Source organism: Polypterus senegalus, chromosome 11, assembly GCF_016835505.1.
Source record: "Polypterus senegalus isolate Bchr_013 chromosome 11, ASM1683550v1, whole genome shotgun sequence".
Classification (NCBI taxonomy): domain Eukaryota; kingdom Metazoa; phylum Chordata; class Cladistia; order Polypteriformes; family Polypteridae; genus Polypterus; species Polypterus senegalus.
Genome location: NC_053164.1, coordinates 141,164,229 through 141,179,859, shown reverse-complemented (window position 1 = coordinate 141,179,859; position 15,631 = coordinate 141,164,229). Strand labels below are relative to the sequence as shown.

General features: G+C 38.8%; 1 protein-coding gene across 8 annotated transcripts in view; it reads left to right on the top strand.

The window, feature by feature from the left end:
* The window catches only part of abcc9 (ATP-binding cassette, sub-family C (CFTR/MRP), member 9), a 229,194-nt gene that overhangs the window by 188,548 nt on the left and 25,015 nt on the right, over positions 1–15,631 (top strand). For all 8 annotated transcript variants that reach the window (XM_039769711.1, XM_039769709.1, XM_039769708.1 and 5 more), the window contains 3 exons: positions 4,365–4,467; positions 5,028–5,135; positions 14,504–14,624. In XM_039769711.1, coding sequence (XP_039625645.1) covers positions 4,365–4,467; positions 5,028–5,135; positions 14,504–14,624 — 332 coding nt within the window. The remainder of the gene's footprint in view (positions 1–4,364; positions 4,468–5,027; positions 5,136–14,503; positions 14,625–15,631) is intronic.

The following is a 15,631-nucleotide window of genomic DNA, read 5'->3' as shown; positions in this document are numbered from 1 at the left end:
ACGTCATCAAAGGAGCCGGCTTCGGAAGTGACGTCTTCAGATGTGCCGGAACCTTGCAGGATTTCCCGGGAAAGGTCTGTAGGGAACTGAGAAAGACAGTCAGTGCACTCCGCTGCTCCCTGGTCGGATGTTTTATTACAATTACTCAAGCCCTTTAGCTGCCTCCTACTCACAAGTGTGTGACAACAGTATATATGATGTATGTCAATATCTGTACTTGGGTTATAAAAGATTTAAAAACATATTGAGCAAATGTATATTTCATGCTTTTTTATTTAAATATCTGCATGGACACTAATTGTGATAAAGGAACTTTCAAATGATTTTGTTTAAATTAATGGTATTCTGCAGCAAATTAAAGGTGGCAAATCTGGAGAGTGTGGCTTTGGTTACAATTAGACTGCTCAAAGAAACAATGGTAAGTCATTTGTATGCTGCGAATGAGGGGTAATATATGCTTCTTGAGAGATGGTGGAATGCATTTGCAGAAACAGATAATTTCTACCCTGATACTCGGGACCAGCAGAGTGTGTCCACAAGAATCTTGGGGTAGCATACATTACATTCTTGTATTTACAATTAATGCAGAGAGGCATTAATCCTCAACAAAAAAGGCATAATGTATTATATTCATTTTACTACTTTTTTAATGATACATATTTAATAACATAAATGTAGATACAACGGGGTGGAGTCAATGGACTGTCCTATGTAAAACATGGAAAATAGCTATTAAACATGTGATCATGATGAACATATACTGTATGTATACCCATTAACCATTCAACCATGTAAGACAGATGTATGGTAAGACGTTGTTGCTTGCTAGAAAAAATTACACTTTAGTGTAATGTCAACAAATGCCATTATATGAGGTCCTATCTTGCTTCAGACTGTGGCCAAAGAACAAAACCTCCATGTTATTAAGTTAAAATCAATCAGTGTTACTACTTACCTATGTCTGGTGTTTGTATGGGGAAACGAATAGTTCTTATATAGAAAAGCTGTTATCTTTTTCAATTGAATTGCTCTTATAGAAAGTTACTACTATATATTGCTGTTATGCTGCAGCTCCTCATAGGATTAGTTCCTGTATCATAGTTGTGACTATTGATATTTCATTTCCTTGGCTGCCTGCCTTCCATCCATCCATACATTTTCCAACCCGCTGGATCCGAACACAGGGTCACGGGGCACAAGGCAGGAACCAATCCCGGGAAGGGTGCCAACCCACCGCAGGCTGCCTGCCTTAAAGCCACAAATATTGTTGTTGTTATTTTCAGTAATGAATTATTTTATTCTGAAAATATCCCCTTTTGACCATTTATTTACTATGTCATTGCCATTTAATATTTTGTTGCTAAATTCTAGTTCCCTTAATCAGAACTCCATGGGGCCCTCCAACCTTCCCCTCTCCAGAGTCCCGACATGATTATGAACATTATTTTAAGACAATATCTAAACTACTAACATCAACAGAAAGAATTTAATAAACACAAACTCTTTATTTTAATGTTGTGAAAAAAAGATTATATAATTAAAACAACATAATGAATACAGAGAAAATAAAAAAGTGCTTGTTAAATATCTAAATAAGTAAAAAAGCAAATAAATTGCAAAATAAATATAAGATTCACATGGTAATGAAAAATAAATGCAAACTGCCCTTCGTAATATTAAAAAAAATAATAAAGGGCATGTAATAGAAATTTTTAAAAACTGACTCATTAAGGCATTATTGTAACTTTCCAAATTGCTGTTTGTAGCTTTTGGCTACAGCAAATGCAGCCATTGTGTCCTCCTGCTCCAAAGACCTTCAAACACTGATTTCAATTGAAATTAGAGTGATGACTATAAATGTCTCCTGGTAAGATAGTAGATCTCAAGTTAGATTTAATCAGCTTTAAAAATGTAAAACTTGTCTCACTAGAGACAACAGTGATAGTATTGCACCGTGTCTCCTCTTGACTTATCCTAAGTCTTAGATATTCCCACAGCAAAATCAAATGACAAGTAGACTAAAACAAACCACATAATCACAGCATCAAGGTGACCACAAAACTGCTTTTACTGTGGCAATTGCAAGTCACCAGTACCCAATGCAACTTCAAACACACAGCTTTTTCTCTTACCATTTTTTTCTTTCCATTAAAGAAATTCTTTAAATTAAAAAAAAAATATATCAATTTCAATCTGGTCTCACTGTCATTGCCCACGTGAGCATTGAAGTCTCCCAGCAGAACGAGGGAATCCCCAGAAGGTACGCCCTCTAGCACCCCCTCCAGAGACTCCAAAAAGGGTGGATACTCCAAACTGCTGTTCGCGATATGCACAAACAACAGTCAGGACTCTTCCCCCCACCCGAAGGCGAAGGGAGGCCACCCTCTCGTCCACTGGGGTAAACCCCAATGCACAGGCTCCAAGTCGGGGGGCAATAAGTATGCCCACACCTGCTCGGTGCCTCTAACCGGGGGCAACTCCAGAGTGATAGAGAGTCCAGCCCCTCTCAAGGAGATTGGTTCCAGAGTCCAAACTGTGCATTGAGGTGAGTCCGACTATATCTAGCCGGAACCTCTCGACCTCGCGCACTAGCTCAGGCTCCTTCCCCTTCAGAGAGGTGACATTCCACGTCTCAAGAGCCAGTTTCTGTAGCCGAGGATCAGACCACCAAGGTCCCCACCTTCGGCCACCACCCAAAATCCTGCCCCAAGTGGAGGAGTTCAAGTATCTCGGGGTCTTGTTCACGAGTGAGGGAAGAATGGACTGTGAGATCGACAGGCGGATCGGTGCGGCATCCGCAGTATTGCGGGCTCTGCATCGGTCTGTTGCAGTGAAAAAAGAGCTGAGCTGTAAGGCTCAGTTTACCAGTCAATCTACGTTCCTACCCTCACCTATGGTCATGAGCTATGGGTAGTGACCAAAAGAACGAGATCGTGAATACAAGTGGCTGAAATGAGTTTCCTCTGCAGGGTGTCTGGGCTTTCCCTTAAAGATAGGGTGAGAAGTTCAGTCATCCGGGAGGGGCTCAGAGTAGAGCCGCTACTCCTCCGCATCGAGAGGAGTCAAATGAGGTGGCTCGGGCATCTGATCAGGATGCCTCCTGGATGCCTCCCTGGTGAGGTGTTCCGGGCACGTCCAACCGGGAGGAGGCCCCAGGGAAGACCCAGGACACGCTGCTGGGACTGTCTCCCGGCTGGCCTGGGAACGCCTTGGGATTCTCCCGGAAGAGCTGGAATAAGTGGCCGGGGAGAGGTAAGTCTGGGCCTTTCTGCTTAAGTTGCTGCCCCCTCGACCCGACCCCGGATAAGTGGAAGAGGATGGATGGATGGATATCAATTTCATAACTTTGTAATACCATGTCCTGCTTCTTCTTTTTTCTGACTTTTTGCTTCCAGATATTTAAATTCTCTTCATGACTTGAAAACGGTACTGATTACATTTATCTTTGCTATAAAAGTAACATTCATCACAAACACTCACGCAACAGCAATTGGGAGGCCCCCCTTACAGGGGATTTCTAGCTGTGTCACTGCAATGTGTCAATGCTGTGCTTCAAGTGAGGAGTTCATGCAGATTTGTTGTTGCAATGAACACCAATGTAAACAGAAGTCCTCTTCCACCCTGTTCAGGGCCCCAGGCAATTACCTGCTTTGCCTGTCTTGTCACTATGCCTTTGCCCTTAATTTAACATTTAACAATTGCTAAGCAAGTTATTTTAAATATAAAAATATAAAAATGCACACTATTACAGATTTTTTTCATTTTGTTGTATTTCTTCTTCGAGTTTCTGGCTTCTAATTTCATCTGTACTTTCTTTCTCTCTATTTTCTTTTCGAAATAAATAATTGTAGCTAGAATGGAATTATAAATAGTCTTGAAGTGATAAATGTAAGATGGATGGAGGGATAGTACTTGTTTTGAAATTCTGTTCCTCCAGAAACCATATTGGACATAAAACATCATGCAAAACAGTAAAAACAAAGTGCAAGCTACTGTATTACATAAGTGCACACCACAGAACATTACACACAATAGAATAATGCAGATACATTGTTCCCTGTGCTAATATGTCTGTTTTAACTGGCTACAGTGAAGATGGGCACACTGGCAGGAAGTATAGTATTATTTAGTCTGAAAGGTAAGGGCAAGAAAAAGTACTCCATTGCCACCTCTAACCAGGGTGGAATGAGCTGTTGGCTATATGTACTCCAGAATAATCATGATGACCTCTAAATTTTTCTGTCATCCTCTTTTCTGCCACTGCTTCCAGTGAACATTTTATAAGGCAGTTTGTTTTCCTGTTTAGTTTATTCAGATGTTTAGCATGTTAATCAATATAATTACTTAACTGCTTTTCCCTTTAGGCATGAGGCAAGGTTCAAACAGAGAATGCTGGAGCTGACAGATACCAACAACACAGCTTATTTGTTTCTGTCTGCTGCCAACCGGTGGCTGGAGGTGCGAACGGTAAGAAAATGCACCCATATCATATCAGCTGTTAGCATATCACATAAAAAGAGGTCTTTATCAAATATTATATTCATGCATAACAGAATGGACAGAAAACCATAAACATGACAAAAAAGACTAAGACATTAGTGACATAAATGAAAGATCCTGAGATTTAGTGTGAGTGTTACAATGGATTTATACCAAAGTAAGTTTTGGTGAGGGGCTGGAGGCAGCCCTCACATATCCTTTCCTAATACATTAGTATTTGATTAATAAAGTTTAGCATGTGCAACTTTATAACAGAAGCAATGTTCATCCTGGAAATATTGTAATCAGATAAAAAGTATGTGAATTTTCTTCTACCAACAGTCATAAAAAAGTAATATTTCTGCTCATTCTTAAGCTTTTTGTTCTTGCTAAAATAGAGTTTGAATTCTGTGCTATTTGTAAATTTCAAATGACTATTCTGTATCTCTTTTGATCTCCTCTGAACGTAATAAATGTTGCCCTATTGAGACACTGCATCATAATTATTGTTTTTGTTCTGCTTTTTAATTTTTGATTATTTATACCAGGATTATCTGGGAGCTGTCATTGTTCTCACAGCAGCTGTAGCATCGATCTGGACACTTGATAAATTTCAGGCGGGACTGGTAGGGCTTGGGCTCACATATGCACTCACGGTAAGTGGTCATATTGTGCTGGTCTGAAAGGATTCAGATCAGATTTTAATTGTATCACATATATTAAACTGAATATATCAAGGACCTTAGCATTATATCAAAATGTGTCATTTAAAGATTAGTGTTTTGTGAATTTCATTACCAGTGGCATATAGAATTGAAAAATGTATCCCTTTCAGTAAGTGAATATAATTAAGCACAATATAGGCAACATGGTGGCACAGGGTTTGCATCCCGGGTACTTCCTGTGTGGAGTCTGCATGTTTTCCTAATTTAGAAATTGTAGAGAGAGAAGTATTGCTCAGATTAAATAGGCCAAAATCAATCAAATCACCAGGACCAGATAATATTTGCTCTCAAGTTTTTCAGGAGGCTAACGAGTACATACATTGGAAAATAGCAAATATTATCACGTTATATGAAAAGGGTAATCGGGCAGATCCACGCAACTATAGGCCAGTAAGCTTAACATGCATCATAGGAAAATTAATGAATGGAATCAATAAGGATAAGATTGAGCAGCACGTGGCAAGTACAGGAGTTTTTTTCTGAACAGTCAGCATGGGTTCAGAAGAGAGAGGTCATGTTTTGCTAACATGGTGAAATTCTATCAGGAAGCAACAAAAGGCTATGATCAAAATGGAGCATATGATATTATTTATCTTGACATTCAGAAAGTATTTGATAAGGTGCCACATGAGAGGTTGGGCATCAAACTAAAACAAGTGGGAGTTCAGGGTGATGTTTTTAGATGGGTGCAGAACTGGCTCAGACACAGGAAGCAGAGGGTTATGTTGCATGGAACCTTATGAGAATTGGCTTATGTTAAGAGTGGTGTTCCACAGGGGTCAGTGCTAGGGCTGCTGCTATTTTTTATATATACTGTAAATGATTTGGATAGGAATAGAAGTAACAAGCTGGTTAAGTTTGCAGATGATACCAAGATAGGTGGATCGACAGATAATCTGAAATCCCTTAAATCACTACAGAGAGACTTGGACAGGTTACAGGCTTGAGCAGATTTAGGGCAGATGAAGCTTAATGTCAGTAAATGTAAAGTATTACACATAGGAAGTAAAAATCCAGAGTACAATTTATGAGAAGGATTTAGGAGTCACAGTTGACTTGACACAATCAACTGTGAGACAGTGTTCATAAGCCATTAAGAAGGTATACAGATTGTTAGGTAATATAGCACGATGTGTGGAGTACAAGTCCAAGGATGTTATGCTCAACCTTTATAATGCACTTGTGTGGCCTCATCTTGAGTACTTTGTGCAGCTTTGGTCTCCAGGCTACAAAAAGGACATAGCAGTGCTGGAAAAAGTGAAGAGAAGAACGGCTAGGCTGATTCCAGGGCTACAGGGGATGCATTATGAAGAAAGATTAAAAGTGCAGAGCTTTTTCATCTTAAACAAAAGAAGATTAGGAGGTGACATGATTGAAGTGTTTAATATTACGAAGGGAATTAGTACAGTGGATTGAGACAGTTATTTTAAAATGAGTTCATCAAGAATATGAGGAAACAGTTGGAAACTTGTTGTTTGAAACTTGTTCAAGGTAAATTTCACACAAACATCAGGAAGTTTTTCTTTACGCAGAAAACCATAGACACTTGGAATAAGCTACCAAGTAGCTTGGTAGACAGCAGGACTTTAAGGAGGTGTTTATTTTGGGAAATTTTGTTTTATGTATGTCTGCCCACTAGCTACACTGCCAATTTGGCACCATGATTAAGGTCATGACTAATGCAAGTACTTTCACATGCACTTCTTGCTTTCACAATAGTGAGAGCGAGTCACTCAGGGTTTCCTAATTGTCCCTTGTGTTTTTTGATCTCAAAAACAGCAACTTGCACAAGTTCAGTCATGTTTTGTACAAAAACCATCCTCTAACTGAGACCTTACTCCAAGACCGCCTAGAGAGCCTCCACATTTTCTGCCAGCTCAGGATTAGGACTGTCAAGCGACACTGAGTGTGGGCTGATATTAAGCAGTAAAAATCATTGGACAAAGATGATGAAGCACTATTTCCAAGCAAACATAATAAATAAATTAAATGTTGGAGGCACATGCAGTTAATTTTACATTTGTTACAAATTTTTTAAGTTATTTTGATTCATATAATGCTATAAAGGACCTTTTTTGTGTAAATTTTCCTTCCGCTATCAAAAGAGGTATACAGCTCTTTTTTCTGTGCTCTGTGATAGTACGCCTGTTAAGTCAAATGAGTAATGTACAGTAGAGGGCTAGCAGACTCAGAATATCCCTAATATTTAAAGGGAAAGTAACCCCTTGTTCTGCCTACCTAATCATACTGCCAGCAGGATCCTAGTATACTGTACTTGGACGAGCTGTGTTAAAGATGGAGGAAAGACTACAGACAACCTAACTGACAGGTCGTCCTAGATCTCGGTACAGGTGAGCTCTTATTTGCCACACTAGCCTGCACATCAACATTAATAATATAATGTAAATGAATTTTGGAAACTAAAACATTTGATGTGTTAGGTGTAAAAAAAATAATCAATCTTTATTTTAAATAACTTTTTTAAGAATGAAATTGATCCTATAGCAATTTATTAAGCAATCCCACAAATGATAACTCATTAAATGTTATTACCAGTAGGGTGATGCTGTAGTCTCCCACATCTCAGACACAATAAAGCCCAAAAACACTTTACACTCAAATAAAGAATTTTTATTAATTCCAAACATCTTCACAAGAATAACCAACAAAATAATACACCAAGAACAGTTCTCCTTCCTCCTCCAAGAACATAGCCCACTGTCTCCCGATTCTGACTCATAAAAATGAGGCTGCAGGCTTTCTTTTAAGCTTGACCTGGAAGTTGTTTCCAGTCTCTTATCTCAGTCATCTAGATCACTTCTGGGTCATGCAGACACCAGGGCAGTCATCCCCGGCAGTGCCCTCTAGTGTTCCCCAAAGACCCCAATAGGGTCGCGCTTCTGGATTCCATGTCCCATGCAACTCTGCAGGAGTCTTAATCAGGTTTAGCCCCCAAGGCACACTGCCACCTGCTGTGTGGGGGAATGACCTACTCCTGGTAAGCCCATTCTCCCAGTCCTTCCATTATGGCTTCCTGGACGGGTATGAAACCTTCCACTATCCCGGCCAGGATGCCTGTTTTTTTTTCTGTGCACCCACAATGTGCAATAAACAGTATGTTCAAACCCAAAAGGTACTCATACACAGTGTTTTATTGGATAATTAACTTTTTTTTTTTTTTATTCTTTAACCCAGGATATTTAGTAACACAAAGCAAAGTATACTTACATATACATAATGTTGAAATACAACATACAGCATGTTTTTGAACTTCTTAAAATTATAAACAGTGTTTATAAAATGATATTAATTAATTCTGAATAGGAAATGCCTAAAATACTAAAGGAAAACTGTAAAATTGATTTTTTTTTCACTGAAGAAAGTAACATTTAATCCATTTGGACTGGAAGTACTGTAATTAGGCTTAAAGCAGCTATATAAGGGACTGGAAGACTAGATGCTGTATGTACTATGCCTTATTGTTTATATGTAAGGATGTTATTTTATTTTTTTACTTGTGGTAATTTCTGTTGTATTTTAAAGAAAGGTATTAAAATATACAGATTTTACAGCAGATGCTTTTACCTAAATAAAGCTTTGTTTAAAGTAGTAAACTATTGCAGGACTGTAGTTTATTATATGAATGAAATGAACAATCATCTCTTGCTGAAAAATATTCAATTATTGTCCTCTAATTGTACTGCAGTGGGCACACAACATGCAAAATGTTTTACTCTGTACAGCAATATCTACTAGAATGATTTAGCTCTAAATCAGTAGGTGTTTGCTGTAACATTGCATCTTATTAATAAATGTGGCAAGTTTCATTTGTATTGAGTTGTTATGTTCACAGACACATATGTTGACACACAGACAGCCCCCAACACACACACACAGGCAGATATCACTCAAAAACAGGTCAAAGTGAGTTCAGGGATATCTAAAACACAGAAACCTACAGATAGCCTCAAAACAATCCCTCAATTTAAATCAACTTAGGCACAGCATTGCAAAACATCTTCTTTCTCAAATAATACTACAATTGCCAACATCAGCCTAAGGTTTCTTCTTCTGCTTCTTTCAGCTGCTCCCATTTAGAGGTTGCCACAGCGGATCATCCGTCTACATCTATTCCTGTCTTTGACATCATTTTCTGCCACACAGACTGCCTCCATGTCCTCCCTCACCACCTCAACATGATTTCCCTACGTACCCCTCATCTCTCCTCTGACTGTGCCCAAATAATCTCAATCTAGCCTCTCTCACTTGGTCACCAAACTGTCGTAACTGTGCTGTTCCTCTAATATACTCATTTCTAATCCCGTTTACCCTCATTACTCCAAGCGGAAATTGTAGCAGTTCCATCTCTACCTCCTGTGTTTTTGTCAGTACTACCATCTCTAAACCATAAACAGCTGGTCTCACTAGTGTTTTATAGACCTTCTCTGTCACTCTTGAAGTTACTCTTCCATCAGAAAACACTCGTGTGACTCTTCTCCATCCAGTCCACTCCGCCTGCACTCTCTTCTTCACCTGTCTGCACCACTCTCTATTGTTTTGGACTGTGGAACTCAAATACTTAAATTTATCTACCTTCAACACCTCTGCTCCTTGCAATCGCTACCACCAACCACCTTCCTTCTCAGTTATACACCTATTCTCCATCTTACTCCTACCGACTTTCACTCCCTTTCTTTACAGTAAACACCTCCACCTCTCCAGGTTTGACTCTACATGCCGTCTACTCTCAATGTCATCCACAAACATCATAGTCCATATAGACTCCTGTCTACCTCCTCTGTCAACCTGTCCATCACCACTGCAAACAGGAAGGGTCTCAGAGCCAATCATTTGTGTAATCTCTCTCTCACCTTGAAGCAGGCTATCATTCCAACTGCACACCTCACCACAGTCACACTGTCATTATATATATATCCTGTACCATCATCACATTCTTTTCGGCTACTCCAGGCTTCCTCATACAGCACCCTGTCATGCTTTCTCTAAGTCCACAAACACACAACGCAATTCCTTCTGACCTTTTCTGTACTTCTCCATCAACACTGTTAAAGCTAACATCACATCTGCAGTGCTCTTTCCTTTCATGAAACCATATTGCTGCTCACAGATCACTACCTGTCCTCTCAGCCTATCATACATCACTCTTTCCCATATCTTCATGGTGTGGCTGATCAGCTTTATACCCCAGCTGTTACTGTACCTCTCCACGTCTCCCTTATTCTTGTAAATTGGTATTATACATTATACTTCTTCTCCACTCCTCAGGAATCTTCTCACTTTTCAAGATTTTGTTAAACAACCTAGTTAGAAACTCTGTTGCCATCTCACCTAAACACCTCCATGCCTCCACTGAAATATCCTCAACTGCTTTTCCACCTTTCATCCTTATCATATCTTCCTTCACTTCAGCCTTGCTGATCTCCTTCGTGATTTACTATCTCCACTTCATCTCCACTTCCTCCAACCTACACTCTCTCATTTTCTGTATTCATAAGTCTTTCAAAGTTCTACTTTCACCTCTTCAACACACTTTCCCTGCTTGTCAGCAAATTTCCATCTGCATTCTTTATCACCCTGACCTTCCCCACTCTATCCCTCAGACTGGCCAATCGGTACAAGGGCTCTTCTCCTTCCTTTGTGTGCAGCTTCTCATATAGCTCAGCATACATCTTTTCCTTAGCCTTCACCACTCCTCTTTTAACCTTTCGCCGCGTTTCTTGTACACCATTTGTTTTTGTCATCTGTCTAGTTATCCCAATTCTTTTTTTGCTGGCCTCTTCCTCTTTATTCTTTCCTGTACTTACTCATTCCACCACCAAGTCTCTTTGTCTTCCTTCCTCTGTCCAGATGTCACACCAAGCACCTTCGTAGCTCTCACCCTTATCACTTCAGTTCTGCTGTTCCAATAATCTTTTATGTCTTCACCACCACCCAGAGCCTGTTCCACCAAATTATCCATTCTCACTCTCTTCCTCTTTTTCAAATCAAAATTCATCCTGCATACCACAAATTAATGCTGTCTAGCTACATTATTCCCTGCCACTAACTTACAGTCTCTAATCTCCTAAACATTGCATCTCCTACATAGGACCACCTATGTATAGTCCACCTGTGTACACCTTCCTCCACTCTTATATGTCACCGTGTGTTCCTCCTTCTTCTTAAAATATGTATTCACCACCTCCATTTCCATTCTTTTGGAAGCCAGCTCTCTCCCTTTACCAATAGTACTGACATTCAAAGCTCCAACTCTGAACTCCACACTCTTTCCCTTCCTGCTTTCCCATTGTCTTTGAACCCGCTTTCTCCCTCTAATTTTCCTTTACCTTCTTTGCCCAGCAGTAGCATAGTTTCCACTGTGGACACTTTTTCTGTAGTATCGTTTCTTGTGACTGAAGACAGAGAGATATTATTTAAAGTTAGTAAAAAATCTTTTATTAATACACACCAGGCAAGGGTAAGATGACAGAGAAGCACAGTCCTAGGACACCTGCCCTTCATCTGCCTCGAGGGGTCGGTATCCCAAATCTTTTATAGGGCCTTTGTCTTATGACTTTGGTTGCACAAGAATTTCAAACTGTTACATCTTGCAACATTTTGCTTGGATCAGCATTTACCACATCCTTTAAGTTCGTCAGTTGGTCACTTGTGGTTTTTTGTTCGTTAGGAGAAGCACTTGCACTATAAAGACAGGTTCTGCGTGGCTCTATCATGTATACCAGATTGATCAAACTGATCAAACTATTTATTATTTTTCCACACCACCGATGCTGCTGTTCAGCAGGGTATTAGCAGTTTTTAGTAACTGGGGCCTTGACTGATCTGGTAGGGACATTCTGTTTCTCATCTGCATGTATGATTTGGCACAGATTTTAGGCTGAATGCCCTTCCTGACACCACCCTCCCCAGTTTACCTGGGCTTGGAATGGGCAATAAGGGCATGTGCGACCACAGTGGCTAGATTCAACACCAAACCAAGGCAATTAATTAAAAATAACTTTCATATATTTTTCTATTCCTACTGTAACAGCTTCTTCCATTATGCATTCGTTAAAAAATGACATATATCACAGTAATATTGAGCAAAGGTTAAAAAATGAAAAATAATAATTCATAGCCATTCTTTGTGTACACAATGCAACCTACACATACCAGAACTTTTTAAAATTTATCAGAACCTCTAGATACTTTACATTTTAATAAATTGTAAGGAAATTAAATGTGTTTTTGTAAATAATACAATTTATGTAATGAAAATATTACCATAAAAATACTGATATAAAATTAAAGAGGGTTAACATTGCAAATCAACTGCAGATTAAAAATGAAGAAACATTAAAAACGTACTGCTTATCTTTTTTTCTGTTTAGTATGTAAGAATATTGGGGACACTGAGGAAAAAAAAGAGGTCTATTTCATGATTAACGTTGAAACTTTAATCTTGAAATTTCCATTTTAATAGTTTATTTTGTCATTAAAGTAGAACTTTGCAAACTTATCTTAAAATTGATACTTGATTTACTAGCGTTTCTCAAACCCCATCGTAACTAAGTAGCATATTAAATGCTTCGTATTCTGTGTTCCCTGAGCCAGTCGTTAATTGCTACGTGCTTCTTAAATGGACTTTCTCTTGTGCTGAAAGGAGCCAAAGGCAGCAATCGTGACACAGAATACATTAAATTCATGATGAAAGTCATTAAAGCATGCATATTAGAAAAACTGTTAACTTCATTTGCATAATTTATACTGTTAATAATTAAACGTGGGTGGCATGGTGGCACAGCGATCCCCAATAATATGTCCCATTAATGGTATAGCTACTACAGTGTAGTAAGGGGGTTGCATCCTAGGTGTTCCCTGCCTGGAGCTTGCATGTTTTCCTGGTGGGTTTAATTGGCATGCTCCAAAGACATGCAGGTTTGGGGATTTGGTAATGCTAAATTGACGCTAATGTGAAGCATCAGGTGTGAGGCAGGAACAATCCCTGGATGGGACACCAGCACATTGCATTGTGAATACGAGGATGCACATACACTAGTAGCATCAATTTATCATCATCAGAAATCCCCTAACCTGTATGTCTTTGGAAGGAAACTGGAGCAGGCTGAGGAAACTCACAAGGAAAACATGCAAACTCCAGGCTGGTAACACCCAGGGCATAACCCCCCTACTGCGAGGCAGCAGCACTATTGCTGTGCCACTGTGCTGCCTACATGTTTCAATATTAACAGTATAAATTTTTTAAATGTAGTGAACACTTTTATCTGTAAAATGTGATGTACATGCTTTAATGCATTTCATGAGATCAAGTATTAATCTTGTATTCTAAATATCTAGAGAGTTGTAATATTATAAAGTGAATGTATTCTGTGCTACAATCATTGCCTCCGGCTCCTCTCGGTGCTAGAGGATGCTTGTTTAAGAAGCACGTAGTGATTAACGACTGGCTCGGAAAGCACTTAGAATATGAAGCATTTAACATGCTACTTTACTAACAATGGGGTTTGAGAAACTAATAAATTAAACATCGATTTTAAGGAGAAGTTTGTGATGTTCTACTTTAATGATGAAATAAACTACAACATTAAAGTCAAATTTTCAATTTTTAGTCATAGAAATTCTAAAGATTGCAGTTTTATTTTAAAATGCATTGCTGCAACTTAACTTTGCTTTGATTGCACTATAAATGTACAAATATTCTTTTAGTAGCCGCACTTTTATACTACAAACTATGTAACATTCTATATACTGTATTCTCACAAGTATCACACTGAGAGACCATGAAGGTTTAGGGCAACCACCTGTATATTATATCCTGGCTGCAAAATGGTTTGAAACAACAACAGATCTTTACAGATCGGAGTCAACAATTGAACTGCTGGTATATAGACAAGGTGCCTGCTTTAAAGACCAGTGTAGGAAATTATGTCATCAGAGGTGGGGTCCGGAAGTGACATCAGAGACGGGGGCTGGAAGTGATGTCATCAAATGCATCAGGAACCCTGCAGAATTACCTGAGAATAGTCTGCAAGGGATCAAGAAAGACAATTAGTGCACCCCTTCGCCCCCTGGTCAGATGTGGAATTACTATTACTGAAGCCCTTTAGTTGTCTCCAACTTGCACGTGTGTCAATATAATTGTTTTCTTTGTTTTCTTCTGTCTAAATACATAATAAACAATAAAGATTATTAAAATGACTCATCCCTAAATGATGGTAACTTAGGTCTTCTAGAGAATATGGCATCAATTGTGAATCATTGTATGTTTCTTCTACCAGGTAACAAACTACTTGAACTGGGTTGTGAGAAATTTGGCAGACCTTGAGGTGCAAATGGCAGCAGTGAAGAAAGTTAATGGATTCCTGAGCACAGAGTCAGAAAACTATGAAGGCTCAATAGGTAGAGCATTGTGGTTTCATTATGTGTTCATTGTGTCTGTTCAAGTGAATTTATACATTACTGCATATCCTAAATCATCAGATTCCGTAAAAATGTAAGTAAATATGATTAATAAATGTGAAGGAAAAATCGGAGCATCAGTTTATTGATTAACTATGTTATCTGATCATTTGGGTAATAGTTACTGAAAATGTCATCCACGCTTAATTTAAATGGTTAAACAACAACATTTATTTATATAGCACATTTTCATACAAATAATGCAGCTCAAAGGGCTTTACATGATGAAGATAGAGAAAAAAGATAAAATAACTAAGTATTAAAATAAGGGAACACTAATTAACATAGAATAAAAGTAAGGTCTGGTTGCCGGGGAGGACAGAAAAAACAAAAAAACCGAAAACAAATCTGCAGGGGTTTCAGGCCACGAGACCACCCAGCCCCCTCTAGGCATTCTACCTAACATAAATGACCTCAATCAGTCAGCATGGTATTCAGGGTTCTCATGGAAGAATTTGATGATGACGGCCATGTGGACTTCCGGCCTTTAATCCATCAATGTAGGGACATCACGGTGCTTTGATCAGGTGGTGGTGTTGCAGGTCACCACCCCCGAAAACCGGAAAAAGAACAGAAGAAAAAGTAGGGGGTTAGTACGGATTTTGAATATGAATACCATGATTAATAATAATAATCAATTGAATATACAGAGCATCAGGATTAAAGAAAGCCATGTTAAAGTAATGTGTTTTCAGCAGTTTTTTAAAGTGCTCCACCGTATTAGCCTGGCAAATTTCTATTGGCATGCTATTCCAGATTTTAGGTGCATAACAGCAGAAATCTGCCTTACCACTTCTTTTAAGTTTAGCTCTTGGAATTCTAAGCAGACACTCATTTGAAGATCTAAGGTTACGATTTGGAGTGTAAGGTGTAAGACATTCCAAAATATAAGATGGAGCGAGATTTTTTAAGGCTTTGTAAACTATGAGCAGAATTTTAAAGTTAAT